The sequence below is a fragment of the Barbatula barbatula genome, assembly GCF_947034865.1.
Source record: "Barbatula barbatula genome assembly, chromosome: 23".
In the NCBI taxonomy this organism is placed as follows: domain Eukaryota; kingdom Metazoa; phylum Chordata; class Actinopteri; order Cypriniformes; family Nemacheilidae; genus Barbatula; species Barbatula barbatula.
The window spans coordinates 1,451,376-1,473,155 of record NC_136786.1 but is presented as its reverse complement, the minus strand read 5'-3'; the positions used below and the strand labels follow the sequence as shown (position 1 = coordinate 1,473,155).

The 21,780-nt window shown below is 42.1% G+C and overlaps 2 protein-coding genes across 2 annotated transcripts; one reads left to right on the top strand and one right to left on the bottom strand.

Moving 5' to 3' along the window:
* Nucleotides 1-236: 236 nt before the first annotated feature.
* On the bottom strand, nucleotides 237-5,287 carry LOC306912057 (uncharacterized protein). Its single transcript, XM_079487909.1, has 3 exons — nucleotides 5,257-5,287; nucleotides 4,870-4,935; nucleotides 237-3,929 (listed from the first exon to the last, which is right to left on the bottom strand). Exons 2-3 carry the CDS (start codon nucleotides 4,896-4,898, stop codon nucleotides 2,393-2,395), a joined length of 1,566 nt encoding a protein of 521 aa, XP_079344035.1. The 5' UTR covers nucleotides 4,899-4,935; nucleotides 5,257-5,287; the 3' UTR covers nucleotides 237-2,392.
* A 612-nt stretch (nucleotides 5,288-5,899) lies between these two features.
* LOC306912058 (uncharacterized protein) lies at nucleotides 5,900-14,777 on the top strand. The gene is made up of 2 exons (XM_079487910.1): nucleotides 5,900-6,011; nucleotides 13,130-14,777. Exon 2 carries the CDS (start codon nucleotides 13,136-13,138, stop codon nucleotides 14,636-14,638), a length of 1,503 nt encoding a protein of 500 aa, XP_079344036.1. The 5' UTR covers nucleotides 5,900-6,011; nucleotides 13,130-13,135; the 3' UTR covers nucleotides 14,639-14,777.
* The last annotated feature ends 7,003 nt before the right edge of the window (nucleotides 14,778-21,780 follow it).

The following is a 21,780-nucleotide window of genomic DNA, read 5'->3' as shown; positions in this document are numbered from 1 at the left end:
TTTGCAATCGTTATGTGTACCATTAAGAGTAGTTTAATAAACAACCATATATTCATTGGTGATGGGTTTCTGTGATCAATGCTCACAATGCAAAGTCCCTTAAACCGTGTTAGATTTATGCTACCATTACTCCAGTCACTGTTTAGTGAAGTAACGTAACTTATGGCCATGAGATAGTGTAAAGTGTATTAATCATTGATACATTCGCTGGATGAATTAATACCAATATTGTTATAGTGTACATTACTAATCAGAGACTGTAAAATATGTATATTTAATAATGATTATTATATGTATTTTACTTTGATCAAAACTAATTCCTTGACTTTAACTGATGTTTGAATAACTCAGTTAATTAATTTGATCTTGACAGATCTGGTGGAGAAATATTTGGTGAGCTAAGCTCATCGTTATTTTAACATGCAGCTAAAACCGCTACATCTGTCTTACCGAAACCTGGCTAAAACAAAATGATTATTTAGGTCTAAATGAGTGTACCCCACCAAGCTACTGTTATATGCATGAGCCACATCTAGTTGGGGGATGATGGTGTGGCTACAATCTTTAGAAACTTTCTTACTGTAACTCAGAGAACAGAGCATAAATTTAAATCATTTGAAGTGCTTGCGTTGAACATAATTATTCCAAACAAAAGTAAAAAAAACATTGCTTTCTTTTACATTGGCTACGGTGTATAGACCCCCTGATCCCTACACTGATTTTCAGACTTTTTATCGGACCTATTGGTTAACATTGATAAAATAATAACTGTCCGAGATTTTAATATCCAAGTAGATAGCGCTAACGATGCATTAGCAGTGGTGTTTACAGAACTACTACACTCTTTTGGAGTAACACAATACATCAAAGGACCCACTCATCGATTTAATCATACACTAGACCTGATTATATCCCATGGAGCCGATTTAACCAATATAGATATTATGCCTCAAAGCGACGATGTCACCGATCACTATCTTATAACATGTACATTGCGCACTGCAGGAATCAGCCGATTAACTTGTTATCGTCAGGGTAGAACAATTGCCTCGACTACTAAAGATAGCTTTGCGAAGAGCTTGCCAGATCTGACTCCTTTCATAACTATACCAATAAATAAAGAATCGCTCGATGACATTTTCTCTTATACATTAACTGTAGCTGTAGCACCTATAAAGTCAAAAAAGATTATTGCATGCTTACTTTTTTGATGAACGTGGGATTGGTGGCCTACCATGCTTATGCTAACTATCTCGATGAACATGGGATTGGTGGTCTACGCACAGGAACCATTTTCTTGGCACCTCGACCGAGTGGGCCTTCGGGTCAACCAGGATAAGAGCATGCTCTTCCCTGTCAGAGCACCTCTTTTCCCGGTATGGGACTAGACTCTGTTACCATGCAGCATGCCTCACGAGAGCGTGCCCAGTCGATGCTGAAACACTCAGAGGCTCCTGGGGCATATAGCGTCCTTGTCGGCAATCAAGCGGCTCGGGTTGATTCATATGAGACCGATTCAGCATTGGCTTCAGAGGCGGGTTCCCTGGAGAGCTTGGCACACCGGCACAAGGCATGTTCCCATCACGTCTGTCTGCCGGTACACCTTAGCCCCAAGGACAGACATGTTCCAGAGCAGCATGGCTGCCCTAGTGTACATCAACCGTCAGGTGGCATATGTTCATGGCAGATGTCGCAACTCGACACAACGTCGAGAGACAGACATAAAGGGAACGTCTCGGTTACTAATGTAACCTCGGTTCCCTGATGGAGGGAGAGAGAGGTTGTGGCCGTCATGGAACGAGTGCTGCACCGGCCCGCTGCAGCGAACGAGAGTACCTCTCAAGTTCCTCAGTCCAAAAAGGTGAATGAATAGGCATACGTATGTATGGGCGGAGTCTGCCGACCCATTCGCCATGTTCATTGGCCTTTTCAAATTAGTTCTGGAGATGATAGGTTCTCAAGTTAAACCCCATTCTGTCAGTCTCGACACAACGTCTCGTTCCCTCCATCAGGGAACCGAGGTTACATACGTAACCGAGACGTTACATACGTAACACTTGAGAGGCAATGACGAGAAACAGGGAATTATTTCTGGCTTTGAAAGGGTTTTGAAAAGGTGTTTATGTTTGGTGACGTTAAAAAACAACATGAAAAAAACATGATAAAGTTGAAATTTTTATTAATTTTATTTTTATTTTATAATTTGTCAGTAACATCAAATACTTCATTATTCCGTCAAAGTCTTCAATTTTAAAACATTTTATTACATAAAATTCAGGTTGAATTTGTGAAAAAGGGGACCACAGTTGCCCACCATTTGGAGTATTGTACATTAAAGTCCCCCTGTGGTCAACATAAAAGCGGTAGGTAGGCCTGAATATTATGTTTTCTTCTATATATGTGGTACTTGTTTTTCCTCTGCTCTCTTCTTGATGTTTTCCAGGTCTTCAGCTTTTTGATGCTCTTTAATTTCTTTCAACTTCTCAATGAGAAAATCGATGTGTGTAAGTATGAAGTGAGAAAGAGTGTTTAGTCCGATCGTCTTCAGAACCTCTACACAGTTAAAAGCTTCAATTACATCCTTTATTTTTTCTTTCTCTAATTCATTTAGTTCTTTCTCCAGTGTGTTTTTCATAGACAATTCATAGTCAATTTTGTCTTCATGTTTCTGTTTTAAATCTTCATCAATCCTCTTCTCAGTCTTTGTCTTTGTTTCATATATTTTATATTCTTTGACATGTTTGCTGTAGTGGCATTTATTTATACACACTGTGCAGTGTTTTTTACTCATCACACTACACCCTTTGAGATCACAGACCCACCAGCATCCTGGATAGTGACAGTTCTCCTCACAGACTGTGCAGCACGTCGCCTGTCTGCCTAATTCAGTGTCAACCTTTTCTTTATAGGACACTTGAACATCCTTTGTAGGGTTTGTATTTCCTTCGTCCTTGAGCTCCTCCAGAGATTTTTCAGTCTTTCCCAGCTCATTCTGTTTTTGTTCTACCCTTTTAACACATGCTTGTAGACTTGAGATCTTTGCATCTAACTCACGCCGTTTTTGCAAAACATATGCAGTCATTTTTAATGTTTTTGGTTTTATCGGGTCAAGAAACTTGAAAAGCCCTGTCATTCCTCTGTAACTGAGATTCCATGACTGTTCCTGCATTGTTTGATATTCTTCCTCAAATGTCTCTGACTGACAGTTGTTGAACAGAAAATAGATGGGCTGATTCTTCTCATCCACAGCACACATGATTTCTGCTTCTTTGACGGCCGTTAGAGCATTTTTTGGAGGAAAACCATCTGAGTGCGTGAAGAGTAACACAATGTTTTCTGCAATATCTTCGGCAAATAAAGACTGAACAGCATCAAATATGTATTGTTGTCTGTCAGAGAGTCGATTTTGATCCGCTTTAATCACAAAACACACACCATAAATTTTTTCGATCAAATGATCAGAGTTGAATAAATTTTGCAAACACTTGGCAATCTCTTTATCACAATCTATTCCATGAGTGTCTCCATATCCTGGTGTGTCAATGATTGTTAAATCACGTGAACTTTCTTTTAGATAAACTCCATAGAGAGTGACGAGGGAGGTCTGACTGTGAGCTGATGTTGCTTTACTCTGATCATCTGTGATCTCAAACCAGATCTTGTCTTCTCTCTTCACACCACACATGTAGTTGATCATAGTGTTGATGAGGGTTGTTTTTCCAGTGCCTGTTTCTCCAACCAGCAGAATTATTTTATGAGGTTTCTCTGGGTCTCTTTCACCAAAGATCATTTTTCTGTATGATTCAGATTGATCCAGTTTGTCTGTTGTTGTTTGCAGGCGATATCGAACAGGATTTCCATTTTCAATTAAGAAGCTTTTTTTGATCATTTCATCAGTGTGGCACAAAGTTTTTGTGACACTCCGTTCTCTGTAGTGTAAGACAGAAAAACATACTAATTTGATACATTTTTAAATTCATATGATACATTAATGTAGAGACCGGTAAGGTCTTGTTAAAGTGTTAATTGAGTAATTTATTCTGGGGAGGGTTGAACCAGTTAAAGCTAAAGCTTTAGGTAACCTTTCAAGGCTTAGTATCTACACTTTTATAAAATGATTTGTGGACACAACTGGACTAAGCAAAGTTAAAACTATTAAATATCATTAATAAAATATATTACTAAATATTATTGCTTCGACTCCGTTTAGTTTGGGACATGTGAGTGTTAAGTTAACTCAACGTACATGTGTTTGATGCAAATAATAATAATAATAATCAGAAAGTACTCCGTTAATACCGTAATAATGGGTCTTTACTTTGTAAGTTAACGGCTTATTTGATTTTCATTTGTTCTTAATATTTAAATGGGTAAAAGTTGTTTTAACCTTGTTTAACCTAGTTATTCATTTACCAGAGGACTGTATTCAGTATAAGACTTATTGCACCAAGATTCATAATTGTTGCCTGAGGTCATCATATTTAACTCCTCCCTCAGATGGCCCTGATCAAATCATCTGACCCATTTGAATTTACCTTAACCCTATAAAAACACCTTTATAACCTAATAACTTCTTCAAAAGTACAATAGCTAAAATAGAATATCTGTGCAATACTCTGCTGCATTATTACGCAGACAAAACATTTAATTATTGGGGGGAAATCAATAATCTATCCCCACCCCTAAACCTAACCATCACTGGCACAAAAAAAGATCCCAAAGTGTTCGAAAGAGATCATACAAAATCATATAAATTAGTCACCATGTAAAAGGGTAAATTAATTGCCTTGAGATTGTGTTGTATTTGTGTTCCGAGTACTTGCAGTACATGTGTTGGCAATAATTTGATGTTGTATTTTCTACTCTTACCCATGTGAGAAGCACTGAAAGTCTGTCATGACTGTTGGCAGGTCAGGGACTCTTTCACGTTTGATGCTGCAGAAAAGATTAAAACAGAGACAAAATCATGTTTGTAACAAAGAGAGTAAAACAATTCAGACATAACGTACATGAATAAATATTCCCTTCAACCACTTATCAGAGCTAAATTCAACACAATTATTTTACTACATAGATAAATTATCAGTGGATATTAGAAATCATTGGCGTATTAAAAATGCGATGACAAAAATGCACATTTAGAGCTCACAATGTTAAATGTTATGACTGCAAATAATCCTTAAATCACATACTATAAAGAATGTCCTAGGATGTGACATAATTCAAATAAAAATTCAGCCAAGTAAATCTACTTACAATATTATCTGTTCAAAAAAGTTCTTCCTTTTTCCATAACAAAAAGCTAAATCAGTTTACTTATATGCTGAAGACAACACCCATTTTCAAAATGCCACGTGATTTAGGGGAAGACATGTTTATCTTAACTACGCTGATTAATTTGAACCCTTGTACCCTTATCTTTATTGTTTTATGAGAAATATGTTAAATGCGCTCTCATTTGTATACTGCTTTGGATAAAGACATCTGCTAAATAATACATCTAAATGTAGTGACTGGGGCTGGTAGACCTTCTGTGCTTTTTAATAAATTAAAATTAAAGTTGATACGATTGATTAAGTAAAAACACAAGTGTGTCTTGTTGGAGTAAAAGCTACAGCAAGTGTATTGTTTCTACATTTCCCCACGAAAAAAACATATGGAAATATACTGGTAAATATAACGCAATATAATAAATATATTAATATTTATGTTAAAACCAAATCCCTATACTTTCTTCTGAGTATATTCTTACACGTTGTTTAAGATATTGTTAGATATTGTACAAAATATTTTTTTATAAATATTTTCAAATATATATTAAATAATTGAACATATTAAAAGTCAGATATAGTTACAAAGATAACGCTACAAATTATGCACTTTTTACATTGTGGAGAAACACGTCTTCTTCTAAATCACATGATCTGGAATAAATGGGTGTTGTCTTTAGTATATAAATGACCTGATCTAGCTGTTGGTTACTTGGACAAGGAAGAAAAACAGATCATATTGTAAGTACATTCACTTTACTGAATTTTGAAGAAAATTCTCTGAATTGTTTCAGATCTGAAGACAGTATTTCAAATTTGTGAATTAAGAACTCTGTTAGGTAATTTGAACAAGAACAGATTAGTTCTTCATTTCATCATTTACAAAAAAGCAAAAGACTGTTTAGCAGCTCTTAAGAAAAGAAAATGATGAAGAGTATAAACAATATAGCCTTGTTGTTTTAATGAACAAATGTTATGAATTACAGTTTTTAGGCTTTTCTGGTCAAATTAGTTTGCAAACCTTTTTTTGTTCGCCTCAAAATGAAAATGTTGTCATCATGTACTCACCTTCTAGTCATTTCAAACCTGAATGACAGGGGTATTCGATTAAAGTTTTTAAGAGGTCCGGTCTTTATATTTTCTTCCAAAGGGAGGTCCGGACAATATGTTTAAAAAAAAAACATTTTTGCCAAGTTGGATATACTGTATATAAATATGATCTTTTAAAATGCCATTTATTTTATATTTTGATATAGGTATGTATAGGCTCTGTGGATTTAGGGAAATGCCCTCTTAATAGAAGTCTGATAATTAATAATTAATTTGTAAATAAAAAAAAACTACTGACAACATGTAAACAGCAAATGTAATTGTACAAATTAATGTTAAAATGCTATTGAACAATTATAATCATAAAAAGAAAACAGACTTACTAACTAAATTTGCCTTTCCATGCCATTGAAAATTTTTAACTTTCATGACAGATCTACCTAAATAATTTCCCAATTCAACCGTTGTTCATTACAAAATATGAACCTGCTTGTGAAAACACAGCAAAAGTCCTTCATAAAATCATCCTACAGAATGTTCTGTGAAAATATAACAATATCTTCAATATTGACTGACTAATATCAAAATCTTTGTGAAATTGCTTGAAATTAATCTATGATGCTTGCTATTATAATCAATTAGATCAGTGCCGGCCCGAGCCTCTTGGGGGCCCTAAGCAGAATTTGATTTGGGGGCCCCCTCCTACCACGCGGAGTCACCATTTGCTTGAAGATTATTGACACAAATGTCATGCTATAATGTTACATTATAAATGAATACAGTCAGGTTATGTATTAATACAAAATAAATAATAAAAAATCGATACTTAAATAAAATACTTTACTCTTAAACTTCTGAATACAAACTGTCACAAAATATGAAATAAATAATTTGCAAATGTGCAAATGCAAATGTGCATTAAATGTGCAAACATTAATATAATCAAAAGTAGAATGTTACAAAAAAAATGATACTTAAATAATGAAAGCAAACATAAGAACAGCAAGCGGTTCAACAATGACAATTGTACAACAATGACCTCAAAATCGCATAACTGCAGCCTATAAATATGAGGATAGCACTGCTACAACACTCGCTAATAAAATCGAAGTCTATTTTCATCACAGAAGTCTCCCAACCCATCATGGTATTGGTATATTTTCTAACGTTCACTTCAACACACACAGCAATGCTAGCTGGCATCCCTTTCACTTAGAAGATTAAGTTCCACTTCGGCTGTTTCCTCCAACTTAAACTGATATATATATATATAATCAATACGTGAACTACACATAGATAAATGTATATTAATAATGCGAGACATTTCACTTTTGATGGCGGGGACGTTTACGTTAGCTCTGGTGATGGCTTATATAAAATCATGAGTTCTACCTGAAGTGACGTGAGCAAAATTTGTGCTGCTCCTGCTTATCTTGCTCATTTCTCTCCTTCTCTGTCCTTTTCTTCTTTCTCTTTTCGGCACCAGAGGATACATCCTTTTTTGTTACATGGCTTATCATTTATTACAATTACGCGCACTTGCGCACCGGCGCTAATTGTCAATGCACGCGAGATGTCTATTGCGTATTACTCAAACGCTAGCAGACACATCAGCAGTTTTTTTCTTGCAGCAGAATTTTCTTGTCTTTAATTATTCATTTATTTATTCATTCATATTCATTCATTCATTCATTCATTCATTCATTCATTTATATCACTTGTTTAAGTTATTTAATTGTAAAAATAAATAAATAAAATAAAAGGTGGTCAGGGGGCCCCAAGCAGCCGCTTAGTTTGCTTATGCCTCGGGCTGGCCCTGAATTAGATTATGAGATCTTAGCCTGGGTTCCCTTTCTGTCGGCCTCTCGACGTTGTGTCGAGACTGATAGAATGGGGTTTGACTTGAGAACCTATCATCTCCGATTATACTTTGAAAAGGCCAATGAACTTGCAACGGACTGTCCCTCGTCAGTGACTTCCCCTGGCATCTCAGCAGTTCCGGAGGTGTTTTTCTCTCTAAAAGAGTTAATTTCTACAGCGCAGCATGTCTTGCTGTTCTCGTGGGTGCAACACATGCATTGAGGGGGGGACGGACACGATGTTTGCCTCAAGTGCTTGGGGGTCCAACACGTTGAGGCAGCCTTTGTGGATACGTCCTGCCTGTACTGCGGGCTGTGTTCTGTCAAGAGCCAGCCACCACCTCGTCTGCTTCCCGTCCTGTGACCGCGGTTGCTACGGCGAGCATCTTGGGGGACATGGGGATTACCGTGAGCGTTAATCCGTCAGCCACCGGCTCACGGACCGCTCATGCCCCGTCTCGCTCATCTGGCCGCTCCCCAAAAGAGTGCACCACACCGTCTTGCTGCTCCCGCCACGTATTCGGACCTGATGCGTGATGAAGATGAGATGTTCCTTCCAGCATCGGAGGGCGACCTGCTGGCTTCCGACCCCGATGATTCCTTGGAGCCCCCTACCCCGGGAGGTCGAGATCGGGTTGAAATGGCTGTCGAAATGTCGCCCATGCTCTCTCGGGCCGCCGCGAGCATTGGGCTGCAGTGCACAGCACCGCCTTCGTCGTCGTCCCTGGCACCCCCTCCTCAGACGGCCCCTCGGAGGAATGCATCAAGGAAAGGTCCGCCGTTTCATCAGCAGCTGCCATGGAAGCACAACGTTCCTGACGAGACGAACCCAGGGAGAATGAGATCGGGCCCGACCCCAGCCATTCCATAGCTGCGGAGTCTAAACATATCCAGCCCTCAGCACTCTCACCTCGGCGGTGCATTGAGCTGCGCCATCGCCAGGCAGGAAAAACAGCAGAGCTGGTTCCTCTCCGAGGGGGTCACCCCGATGGGGGACTGGCACTGCTGGCCATCGAACCACCCCCGCGGGGTCGATGAAGCAGATCGTACCTCTAGTCCCCCTATACGGTCCCTGGGTGCTTGGTTAGTACTTCCCAAATCGTCACGGTGGCTACAGAATACGATCCGTCTCGGCTATGCGATCCAATTCCATCCAGGACTTGTACTTTCATGTCTTGATTCTCACTCGCCATCAGCCGTTCCTACGGTTCGCTTTTGAGGGACGAGCATATCAGTACAGGGTCCTCCCATTCGGTCTGTCCCTGTCTTCACGGGTCTTTACGAAGGTCGTGGAAGCCGCGCTCGCTCCCCTCAGGGAGAGAGGTGTGTGGGTACTCAACTATCTTGACGACTGGCTTATCTTGACACACTCGCGAGATCTGTTGTGTCCACACAGGGACATGATGCTCCGGCACCTAGACCGCTTGGGATTACGGGTCAACCGAGAGAAGAGCCAGCTTTCCCCTGCGCAGAGCTCCTTTTTGCTCGGTGTGGAACTCGACTCTGTCTCTGTGACGGCACAACCCTAGAGCGTGCACAGTCAGTGCTGAACTGTGTGAGCCTTCTCAGGCAGCAAAGAGCAGTCCTCCTGAAATTATTTCAGAGTTTCCTGGGACACATGGCATCCTTGGCGGGGGTTGTCCCCCTCGGGTTGATGCACATGAGGCGGCTCCAGCACTGGATAGAGATACGAGTTCCGGAATTACGCCTTCCCCCAAGTGAGCCTCATTGCACAGGTCCTGTGCAAGGTCAGGGAAGAGGAGCATCAAGTCTGACTAGTTGCGCCTTACTGGCCCAACCGGACTTGGTTCTCGGAGCTAATGCTCTTGACGAATGCTAATTCCCCCCTGGCCGATTCCCCTGACGAAGGCCCTTCTCTCGCAGGGGAAGGGCACGTTGTGGCATCCGAGACCAGACCTCTAGGACCTCCATGTCTGGCTCCTGGATGGGATGAGGAGAGTTGCTGGCAAGCCCCTGGGGCAGCATGACCTGGTCATTCGGTTCCTGAGGGGTGCAAGAAGGCTGAATCCGGCCCATTCACGCTCCGTTCCCACTTGGGACCTCAATGTGGTCCTGGCGGGCCTTCAGATGCCCCTTCGAGCCCCTAGCAGAGGCCACTCTTCCTCATCTGACGATGAAGACGTCCTCCTGTTGGCGCTCGCAAGAGGGTAGGGGATCTGCAAGCATTTTCCGTATCCGCAGATTGCCTAAGTTTCAGGCCCGGTGACTCTCACGTGATCCTGAGACCCCGGCATGGCTACAGAATTCCCACCACTCCTTTGGGACCAGGTGGTGAACTTGCAGGCGGAAGACCCAACCCCATCCGTGTTGTGTCCGGTACTCGTGTTGCGCCTCTACCTAGACCGCAGGCAGAGCTTCAGGAGCTCTGAGCAGCTTTTTGTCTGTTTCTGAGGTCAGCAGAAGGGGAGGGCTGTCTCCAAACAGAGATTGTGCACACTGGATTGTGGACGCTGATGCGATGGTGTACCGGTCACAGGTACGCCCAGAGCCCACAAGGAGGCCCCACGCCGCGTAGAGTTGTAGAGTTGCGGGTAGGGCTACGCCCAACACTTTCGCAAGGTTCTATAACCTTCGCGTAGGGCCGGTGTCAGCCCGAGGCTGGCAATAGGGCGTACGCCTACGAAAGTGCCTTCCCCCCTCCCAGGCAGGTCAGTGCCCTCGGGCAAAGAATAGGCATTCCATCCATCACTAAGCACTCCATGGCAGCGCTTCCTCCTGTGCCGGGTTTCAACTGAGTTTTCACATAGCTCTAACTGGACCTAGTGCTCTACACGTAGTAACCCCCCAACAGGGTGGTTCCGTCTGACGTATCATCATGAGATGGTTCCCCTCGTGGCGACCCATGACCTCCTCCGCACATACCTCCCATGAGTTCTCCCCTACTGGCAAGACCATGTTGGTGTCTCCACTATATTCCTCACTGCGGGGAGAATTGGTCTCCGTAGCGCATATCCCCCTTGAGGGAAAAGCGCTTCCCCAGTGGCCCTACGGTACTGGACGACTTTTCGCCATTAGAGAAACAAGGCCTTCGTCTGTGGTGGGCAAGGGCCTCTCATCTTAGCCAAAGTTCTAGGACACCCTGCCTACCCACTGGATGGTTACAATTTCGCTCTAGCGCTCGCGTCTGACACGCCTAGGCCAGTCACCTTCACTTTGCTAGAGATTGTGACATGGCACAGTGCTGTGGCGTTTTCAATCGGAACCCCATCTGTCGGTTTGACACAACGTCGAGAGACCGACAGAAAGGGAACGTATGTAACCTCTGTTCCCTGATGGAGGGAACGAGACGTTGTGTCCTTACTGTCACAACACTTGCCGTCCGCTGCAGCAGTCAAGAGATGCTCTCTGGCTCCTCAGCACAAAAGGTGAATGAATGCAGCACGCCGTCTCCCTTTTATACCCGGATATCTGGGGGCGTCCGGCATGCAAATTTAATTCGGCAATTTCATTGGCCTTTTCAAAATAGTCAGAAGATGATAGGTTCTCAAGTCAAACCCCATCTGTCGGTTCGAAATCTGAGTCGTAATAGTTGATTATCTGTATTTTGTTCATGTTTAATTAGTTTAACGTTAAGTAAATTACCTTTGAGAGGTTTATGCATTCTTTTTTGTTTGCTAATCCGGGGGACAGACAGAGTCTCTATTTTATAATGTTTGGGAGAAAGGATTATCGCATGTTGTGCATTTTGTGTGGTCTGTGACGTGAGACGGCAAGCAGACCATTCATTATGCCGTTCTGTCTGCTTCCTGAGCTGGGGCCCAGTGAGTCAAGTTTTAGAATTATGTGCCATATTTCTAATTATAAGAAAATCTCCAGCCCAGGAGGGGTGGAGACCATCACTTTTCAACAGGTCAGGTCTGCCCTCAAAACTATTCCAGTTATTTATAAAAACTATTTTACGATTAGCCTTAGCCAGCACATTTAAATTTGACTTGATCTCAGGCGCTCTGGCTTCTGGTAAACATTTGACTATGGTGGCTGCTGCCTCTATGTTAACTTTCCAAACAATAGAATCACCGATAACTAGGGCACTTTCAGCTGGGTTTCAGTCGGCGCGTCACTGAGCGGGGCAAACCTGTTTGAGAATGTAATCGGAACGGTTGAGTGATGTTTTGTCCTGCGACTACGCCGTCTCACAGTCACAAAGTTTCCCAGCTGATCTTCAATCGGAACCAAGCTGTGCGCTAACATTGCTCGCGTCCAAAGTGTTTTCTAAGGTCCTTACACTCTTACTATCCTCAGATAAAGATGGATGCAAAACTCTGCATTTATCGCACGTAAAGCCCTGGCCGCTGACAGAGAAGGTTAAGCTAAACATTTGACATGAGGTGCAAGTGACAATAATAAGAGAAGAAGCCATAACTCACCGGGCTTGAAGAGTCATTCCAACTTACCAAGGCTGCTCTATGAATATTAGTATATACGCTTAAAAGATAAATGGTTAGCAGACAAGACAACTAGAAGGCAAGATTATATTTCACAGAGTAAACAGAAAGCATGCCAGTGCTATGCTAACGGCGCTAAGTTAACTATCAATTTTGGATTAAGATCTTCAAGTAAATAACCAGGGCAGTGTTATTGAGATATCAGTTAAGTTAGCAATATCAGTGATACGTAACAATAATAAAATACATTAATATCAAAACGAAGTGCAAAGATACAAACAAACTGTCGGCAGCGATGTAGACAGGAACCGAAAATTTACAGCTAAATCCACTACAACGGATTCCTTCTGACAACATAAAAATATGCTGTCGTTTAAATATATGTCGATTGTGATCCTGACAGAACACACAGTTATCGTATTTATGCAAATTTTATGTTTGAGATAAAATCGACAGCCAGCATGTTAACAATAAAAGATTCATCAGTATTTACTGTTTTTAACCTGAGTAAGTAAAGGATTATATGTTGTATCTGTGTTTACAGGAAAACATGTTAACAGAGCTCATTAAGAAAAGCACCAAAATTAAGGATGGAAATCCTGCTCAATACTGTCTGCGAACAGACAAACTGGATCAATCTGAATCATACAGAAAAATCATCTTTGGTGAAAGAGACCCAGAGAAACCTCATAAAACTATTCTAATGGTGGGAGAAACAGGCACTGGAAAAACAACCCTCATCAACACTATGATCAACTACATGTGTGGTGTACAGAGAGAAGACAAGATATGGTTTGAGATCACAGATGATCAGAGTAAAGCAACATCAGCTCACAGTCAGACCTCCATCATCACTGTCTATGGATTTTATATACCAGAGAGTTCACTCGACCTAACAATCATTGACACACCAGGATATGGAGACACCGGAGATATGAGCTCACATCAAAACATGGCCATGAATTTGCTCAACTTATGCAATTCTGATGATTGGCTCAATGAAATTGATGCAGTGTGTTTAGTTATTAATGCATCTCAGACGCGACTCACTGACAGTCAGCGATACACATTTGATGCTGTTCAATCTTTATTTAGTAAAGATATTGAAGAGAACATTGTGTTACTCTTCACACGCTCAACTGGTTCTTACCCTAAAAATGCTCTGACAGCCGTCAAAGAAGCTAAAATCAAGTGTGCTGTAGATGAGAAGATACAGCCCATCTATTTTCTGTTTAACAACTGTCAGTCAATGCCCTGTGATGAAGAATGTGACTTGATACTGGAACAGTCATGGACTCTCAGTTATAATGGAATGAAGGGATTTTTCAGGTTTCTTGAAAACATAACCACAAAAGCCTTCAAGATGACTCAAGACGTTCTGCAAAAACGGAAACAGCTAGAGGCAAACATCTCCAATCTACAAACACATGTTGAAATGATAGAACTAAAGCAAAAGGAGCTGAAACAAACTCAAGATGCTCTGGGAAAACACAACAAAGATATCAAAGACAACAATAACTTTGAGTATACAGTTGAAGTGGCCTACAAAGTAAGGATTGATACTAATCCTGCTTTATCTAAAAAAGCGACATGTTGCACAGTCTGTGAGGAGAACTGTCACTATCCAGGATGTTGGTGGGTTAATGATCTCTCCTGGTGTAGTGCAATGAGCAGTAATCACTGCACAGTGTGTACAAATAAATGCCACTACAGCAGACATGTCAAAGAAGATAAAATATATGTAACAAAGATAAAGACTGAGAAGAGGACCTATGAAGATTTAAAGAAGAAATCAAATGACAAAATTGACTTTGAATCGTCTTTGAAAAACACTTTAGAGAAAGAACTACATGAATTAGAGAAAGAGAAAACAAAGCTGATAATTGATGCTTTTCACTTTGTGGAAGCTCTGGAGATGATTGCACTGAACAGCCTTTCTTTGTTCATTCTTCAACACATTGGCTTTCTCATTGAAAAGTTGACAGAAATCAAAGAGCTTGAAAAAGCTGAAGACCTGGAAAACATCAAGAAGAGAGCAGGAGAAAAACAATGAGCACCTACATGTTTACCATGAGACTAAAAAGGCTTGTCATGTTTTGTGTATAATTATTTCTGACGGTAATAAAAGTATATAATCTGTACCTGTGATTGGAAATAACTGACCTGCATACATTAAAGGACATTTGACTACATCTGATGTATATAAATCACAAGTTTTTATTAGAAAATATTTAATTTTGAAAAAAATAAGATTATTTTGAGAAGCAGAATCAACCAGCGGAGGTCAACAGAGTCACAATAACCATGCAGTCAAACTCTGAACTCTTGACAAAAGCATTTGAAAATTCAATGGTAACCGACTTCTGTCGAATATCATGACCAGGTTTTGATGTAACAGGGTTAGGGTAAGGCTGTTGACTTAACACTGTAAAAATGCACTTTTACTCAATTCTGGCCATAAGACAATTATTTATCACACTGTAAGAATGACTATATAGACCTGCTGTCTGTTTTTATGTGTGGATTTCATTCTTGCTTGCATTGATCTCGTGCTGTAATATTAAAAATGAAGACATTTTAAATGAATAACACATAATGTGGTCATTAGGCAAAATGTGACTTTTCACTGCTTTTCACTCTTTAGGCGAGAGAAGATATCCAGACAGCCAAGGACCACTGCCTTTAACCTTTCAATTTCAAAAGCTTAATGCTTTACATTTATTCTGGGACAAAGTGGAGAGGGTCACAAATATTATGACATCGTAACACAAAAAAAACACTATAATAGTATAATGCTAGCTAATATGTGATCATTGATGCCTTTTAAAACATCACACACTAACTTCAGATAGCAAATAGTAATTGAAACGATGTTAAATCAACATCCCGCTGTCAACGATAAATTCATTGAATCAACGTCGAACTCTGATGTTGATTCTTCATCATGTTGCACCCTTATTATCATTGAAACAACGTTTAAATCATACCTAGAGATCAACAGAATTTCAATGGTATTTCGATTACAATGGATACTGAAACAATGTTGAAATCCCAGCATATCAACAAAACTTCAATGGTGTTTAATATACCACAGGTTTAATCTGAAGGTCTGTAATTTTAATATAATATTAAAAACATTATTATTAGGCTATAATCCTGCTTTATCGACAGCCAGGATTTAGAAAAGAGAAACTATACCTTTAGGCTGTAACCTAGACTAGAACAAATGACACCCCACGCATTCTTTAAAAATTAAACAATCATTTTTATTGTATTATTTCTTATTTCTTTTTTTTAACATGCTATAACTCCTGCTGCGTCGGTCTTCCAGCTCCTCCAGCTCGGTCTGGGGCGTAGCGCAGCCACTTCTGTACTGCTTGAGTGAAGTCATAGGTGTTTGCCGTAGTAAGACGTTGAGTCAAGGCATCTAGAATACAAGTAAAAGTATGCTATGATTTAGTCAATGATTTGTTCAATCAAGTTGTCGTCAAGGATTGGGAGCAGAACATGGCACAAATACAGTAGCCTACACATAAAGTCAAATACACACACACGCTACACACACTGGGTGCATGGAGGACTATGCATAAATCTTACCGCAAAAACAGGCTAATAATAAGGCTGTCTTTAAAATTTGTGGGGCTAATGCTGCGTTCCAGGCAACCTGTAACTCGTGTTTTTACAACTCGTAACTGGGAGTACATCGATAGTACGTGTTCACGGGTGGGAAGTCACGGGTTTGACTGCCGTTCCAGTGCACTTTCACGGGTATAAGGTTGGAAAAACAAGGGTTACAGGTTGCCTGGAACGCAGCATTATGCTCCCCCTTGACGCCAGGCCTGGTTGTCAGGCGCTGTGCGCGCGCTTCCCAGTGCTCAGAAAAGGTGCAGAAGATCAGCAAAAATTGTGATATCGCATAAGCACTAGTATAACACGACTGTTATCATTTCTGAAAACAAACACATGGAGTTGTGTAAAACATAGCAGCCCTGCTCGAGGATTATTCATATTTTGGATTTGTAGGCTATTACGAGATGGTCTAATCGCCATTTCCAACGTTACAACTCGAGACAGTCCTGCATTGAATAAAGTAAAGGTAAACCATGTCTTTTGTGTAATTCTGGCCCACCGCGGTCACTGCTGTGGGTAGCGCGCGCTAGCTAGCGTTGGTTCCGCCGGTGCTCTCCGGCGGTCAGAAGAAATAGCGGTGCTGTGTTAATATAGATTTCACGACACTAATGGGTACGGACATGTATTTTGAGCTAGATGTCACAGAAATAGACTGGACTATGAGGTTTTGCTAACTTTATAACCTAGAAGAGATCAAGTAATTTTGGCAGATTTTGACACATTGGTAAAACAAAAATCTATTTCAGTGACTGCAGCACTGCGTCGGTTACTTCATTAACCATCATGTTTTTGATTTGGTACAATTCATTCATAACGAACATTAAGCAAGCTTACCTGTACGCTTGTGCCAAGGTCCAGAAATGAGCTGTGTCCCGTGCAGTACGTTGTTGTTGATCTCCCGGTCAACCAAAAATCGATGGATTTTCAATCATATTTCCCGGTCAACTATATGTTGATGACTCTTCAACAACAGCGTCGTTTCCCGGTCAACTATAAATCAATGACTTTTCAACACATTCAGCGATCGCCCGGTTAACCAAATATCAATGCTTAATCAATCATACAGATAACTATAGATCAATGTTGTTCCAATATTGTTGGCATCAACATTAATAACGTCAGGTTTTCATCAATATGGTTATGGTGATTCAACATTTATTTTGCATTGAAATTTCAACATCAACCATAATGATGATTCAGTTGGAAAAACAATGTTTATTCAATGTTGGCTTGCTGTCTGGGCAGGGCCAGATTAACACTTCACTGTACCCTGGGCAACAATATTCAAGGGCCCCATCATCACAACCCCAGGATCACCATAATCTGGCAAAATACAGAATAAATTACAGTAATACAGTCAATATACTCAATATTTCATTAACTAACTGCCATCAAGTGCATTTTGATGTACAGATGTGCAAATGTTCATCGAACTACAAATGCACTCAGTCACATCAGCATCAATCTGGCAAAATTGACCCACTACATAGTCACAAAAGATAAATAAGCAACGACTTTCAAAGTATCCAAAAATATTTATTTAACAACACCTACACCCAACACAACTGCATAGAATTGATAGAGCCATCACAGAGGAAGTTCACAGACAAGACACAAACAAAAATCCATAGAATCCATCTCCTCGAATCAAGTAGCATTTTGGTCCTCATCTTATTTTAAACAGAAATCACTGTCACCTCAGATTTCAATAGGACAATCAAGTTATAGCGCAATATAAACATTTTTTAATTTAAATTTTTAAAAAACAAAATGTGCAGCATTTACATGGAGCCACCACAAGGAACAAATGTATCAAATGCAGTATCATCTGCTCCTAAACAGTTTTAAAACAGAAAACAACTTGTCACATCACAGTTCAACAAGACAGGCAAGGGTTAAACATTTTAGTGCAATATAAACATTTGGAAATCTGTCAATTTATCTCAATTAGACAAGACAAAAAGAAATGCTAAATAATCTGGCACAATACACAATTTGAATCCTAAATAATGGGGAAGAGCATTTATAAAATTGAAATGCTTGATTTAATTTGGCAAACACATCTCACACGAGCATTTTTCTGGACTTTGAATGTGAAACAGTGGCTGCTCGCAGACTCGACGAGCGGTTCAAATGGTGGTTAGACTCGAGACCCATCACCGCTTCCCTCAATGTTGCACTCGCAGCAGAATCCGGGTCGTAGGTTGAAGATGCTGCTGGGGCTCTTTGCTCTCGGGGCTGTGAACATTAGCTAGCGCCGGCAGTGAAGAAATGTACTGGCTAGCTGAGCTGTCCTCATTGACGGATGGTGCCTTAGCAGACTAGTTGCTAACGTTTACTAGCGTAAAGAAATTCCCTATTTTCGGTCTATATTTTAAATTTTCTGCGTTCCTGATATCCTTCTACACTTTAAATTTCTGATTAGCGCTCCCTACTCAGTGTTTGCATTTTTGAGTTGTGTTGTAGCGCTTGCCGTCACGCGACCGGCTCAGTGCACGTTCATTGTTCCACAAAGTTTACTGAGGTGTCTTTGCACAGGTGAGTAAAGGCTGCTCTGAGGCGGATTACATTTCTGTGTAAAGATGCAATCCCTCATGTGTAACACTCCCGTCCGTTTCCCTGCCTGTTTTTCCCCATGGACTTCATTTCTCGATCCCGCACCTGTCCGTGTAATCACGTCGTTTCCCGCACCTGCCAGCCATCAGTTTCATCACCAAAGACTATTTATACTCTGTGTTTCTGTTTTCCCTTGGTCGGTTATTGAATGTCTTGTGTTACCTGTACCTGTCTGTTTGCTTTATTAAAGTTTACCCGTTTTTTGTATTCCCGGATCCGCGTCTGTCTCGTCCGGCACGTGAGCCGTGACAGAATAACCGACCCAAAAATGGATTACATCTGCATCTCTCCAGTGAACCAGCTCGTGGGTCTTCTTCAAGACGGACGGCCACTGGAGAGGTACGTGGAGGAATTCCTTGGAGTGTGTTACCGGGTGGGTTGGGACGATCCCACACTTAACAGTATGTTTTTGACCGGTCTGGACGATGACATGCTCGCCGCCGTTCTGCTCCCGTACGCGGACGACCTTCCCCTGGAGGAGATGATCAGTCAGGTTCTCCCGGGGGAGGAATCCGTGAACCGCGTTGGGGAGCTGGACGGTGGCTTGAGCGTTTCGCGTCCGGTACCGGCCATCCACGTGGGGGTCGTTCCGACTCACTCCGGGACCGCGCTCCACTCCTCCACGAAGTCCCGTCGGCGCCATCCACGTCGGCGGGCACAACAGCGCAAGCAGCGCGAGTGTGATCCCGAGATTCCGCAGCAGTGGAATATGGAAGGCCATGAGGGTCAAAATCTCCGGCCTCCCCGATGCACTCCCGTGCCTGCGCCCCGAAGCACTCCCGTGCCAGCGCCCCGAAGCACTCCCGTGCCAGCGCCCCGATGCACACCCGTGCCAGCGCCCCGATGCACACCCGTGCCAGCGCCCCGATGCACACCCGTGCCAGCGCCCCGATGCACACCCGTGCCAGCGCTCCGATGCACACCCGTGCCAGCGCCCCACCAGGCCTCCGTACCCGTGCCCGAGCTCCACCAGGCCTCCGTACCCGTGCCCGAGCCCCACCAGTCCTCCGTACCCGTGCCCGAGCCTCACCAGGCCTCCGTACCCGTCTCTGAGCTCTCTCCAGAGTCCAAGGAACCCCAGGGGCCAACCCAAATGTTTTTTGGGGGGGTGCACATTGCCTATCCGGGGAGCCCGGCACCCATCAGTCTTTCCATGGCCCCGGATAGCCCAAAGCCTCCGGACCCACAGCCCGAGCCCGAGCCTCCGGACCCACAGCCCGAGCCTCCGGACCCACAGCCCGAGCCCGAGTCTCCGGACCCACAGCCCGAGCCCAAGCCTCCGGACCCACAGCCCGAGCCCAAGCCTCCGGACCCACAGCCCGAGCCCAAGCCTCCGGACCCTCAGCCCGTGCCCAAGCCTCCGGACCCACAGCCCGAGCCCAAGCCTCCTGACCCCAAGCCAGGGGGAAGCCAGCTGAGAGACTCCCTGTCCCGTCCTAGTCTGTATGTCCCGCACGAGTCTCTCAGCTGCCCACCCCCCCTCCCTGGTGTTTCGTTGGCGCGTGGACGCGCCTTTGGGGAGGGGGGTGTACTGTAACACTCCCGTCCGTTTCCCTGCCTGTTTTTCCCCATGGACTTCATTTCTCGATCCCGCACCTGTCCGTCATTTGTAATCACGTCGTTTCCCGCACCTGCCAGCCATCAGTTTCATCACCAAAGACTATTTATACTCGGTGTTTCTATTTTCCCTTGGTCGGTTATTGAATGTCTTGTGTTACCTGTACCTGTCTGTTTGCTTTATTAAAGTTTACCCGTTTTTTGTATTCCCGGATCCGCGTCTGTCTCGTCCGGCACGTGAGCCGTGACATCATGAAAGTAGATCCAAAATATGCTGGCACTGATCCTCCTCATAACTTCGTGTGGCAAAGTGGGCAGCAAGGATACTGGACAAGAAAAATAGATGCACTAAGCTACTCGACTAAGCCACCCGGGATACACCGCCAAATTACCAGTAAGACACACAGGTTTATTTTCAAAGGTGGAGGTGAGCATGAACGAGAATAGAAATAATATAGAAAAATATTTTATATTAGACGTTAACTTCACAAGATCTCTTTCCCAAACTTGATGAAAATACAAATACTCAATGAGAGAGAAATTTCTCTCCCCACACTCCTGTGGCCAGGTGGTAAAGAAAATTAAACAAATCCGTGTATGGCCCTTTAAGAGATTTGTCTCCCGTTCATACGGAAGTTCTAAGAGGCCATGCATTATAATTTTTTTCTTACTTGTTTTCTAGTTATAACGACTTAATTTTCTCGTGATCTCGACATAACAAAAGTTGTTTTCTCGTGATCTCGACATAACAAAAGTTGTTTTCTCGTGATCACGACTTAATTTTCTCGTGTTCTCGACATAACAAAAGTTGTTTTCTCGTGATCACGACGACTTAATTTTCTCGTGATCTCGACATAACAAAAGTTGTTTTCTCGTGATCACGACTTAATTTTCACGTGATCTCGACATATCTCATGACGTATTTTTTTGCGCATTTTGAACTAGATTGCTGGTGCATATACGTTGGTGTTCTGTCACCGTCAAAACACAGTTGCCCACAATGGACTTTATCTCCGCATTAAGAGAAAGGGGTGTCCCAGAGGACAATCTCAGACGACTGGAACGCAGTAAGTTGCTAACTTGCTATATTGTTTATTATTCCTGTTTTTGGTTATTGATCGTACGGTTGTTACCGAATGCGTATTTTGTGTTTAGCCTATAGGCCTATTGCAGGTAAAGAGCATTTTAATATGTCATAGGTCATAAAGGTCGCGATCACATGGTATGTCTGATTTCCACAGGCAGACATTTTCATGGATTATCACATTAAATTTTTCAGCATCTACATGATGCAAGTAGTCTTTTGATTGATAAAGTTCTGGTAAGTTGTACATGAGGAAGGGTTTCCCATGTTCTAAGTCACGTCCATTGCTTCGTCGGATTTGATGGTTA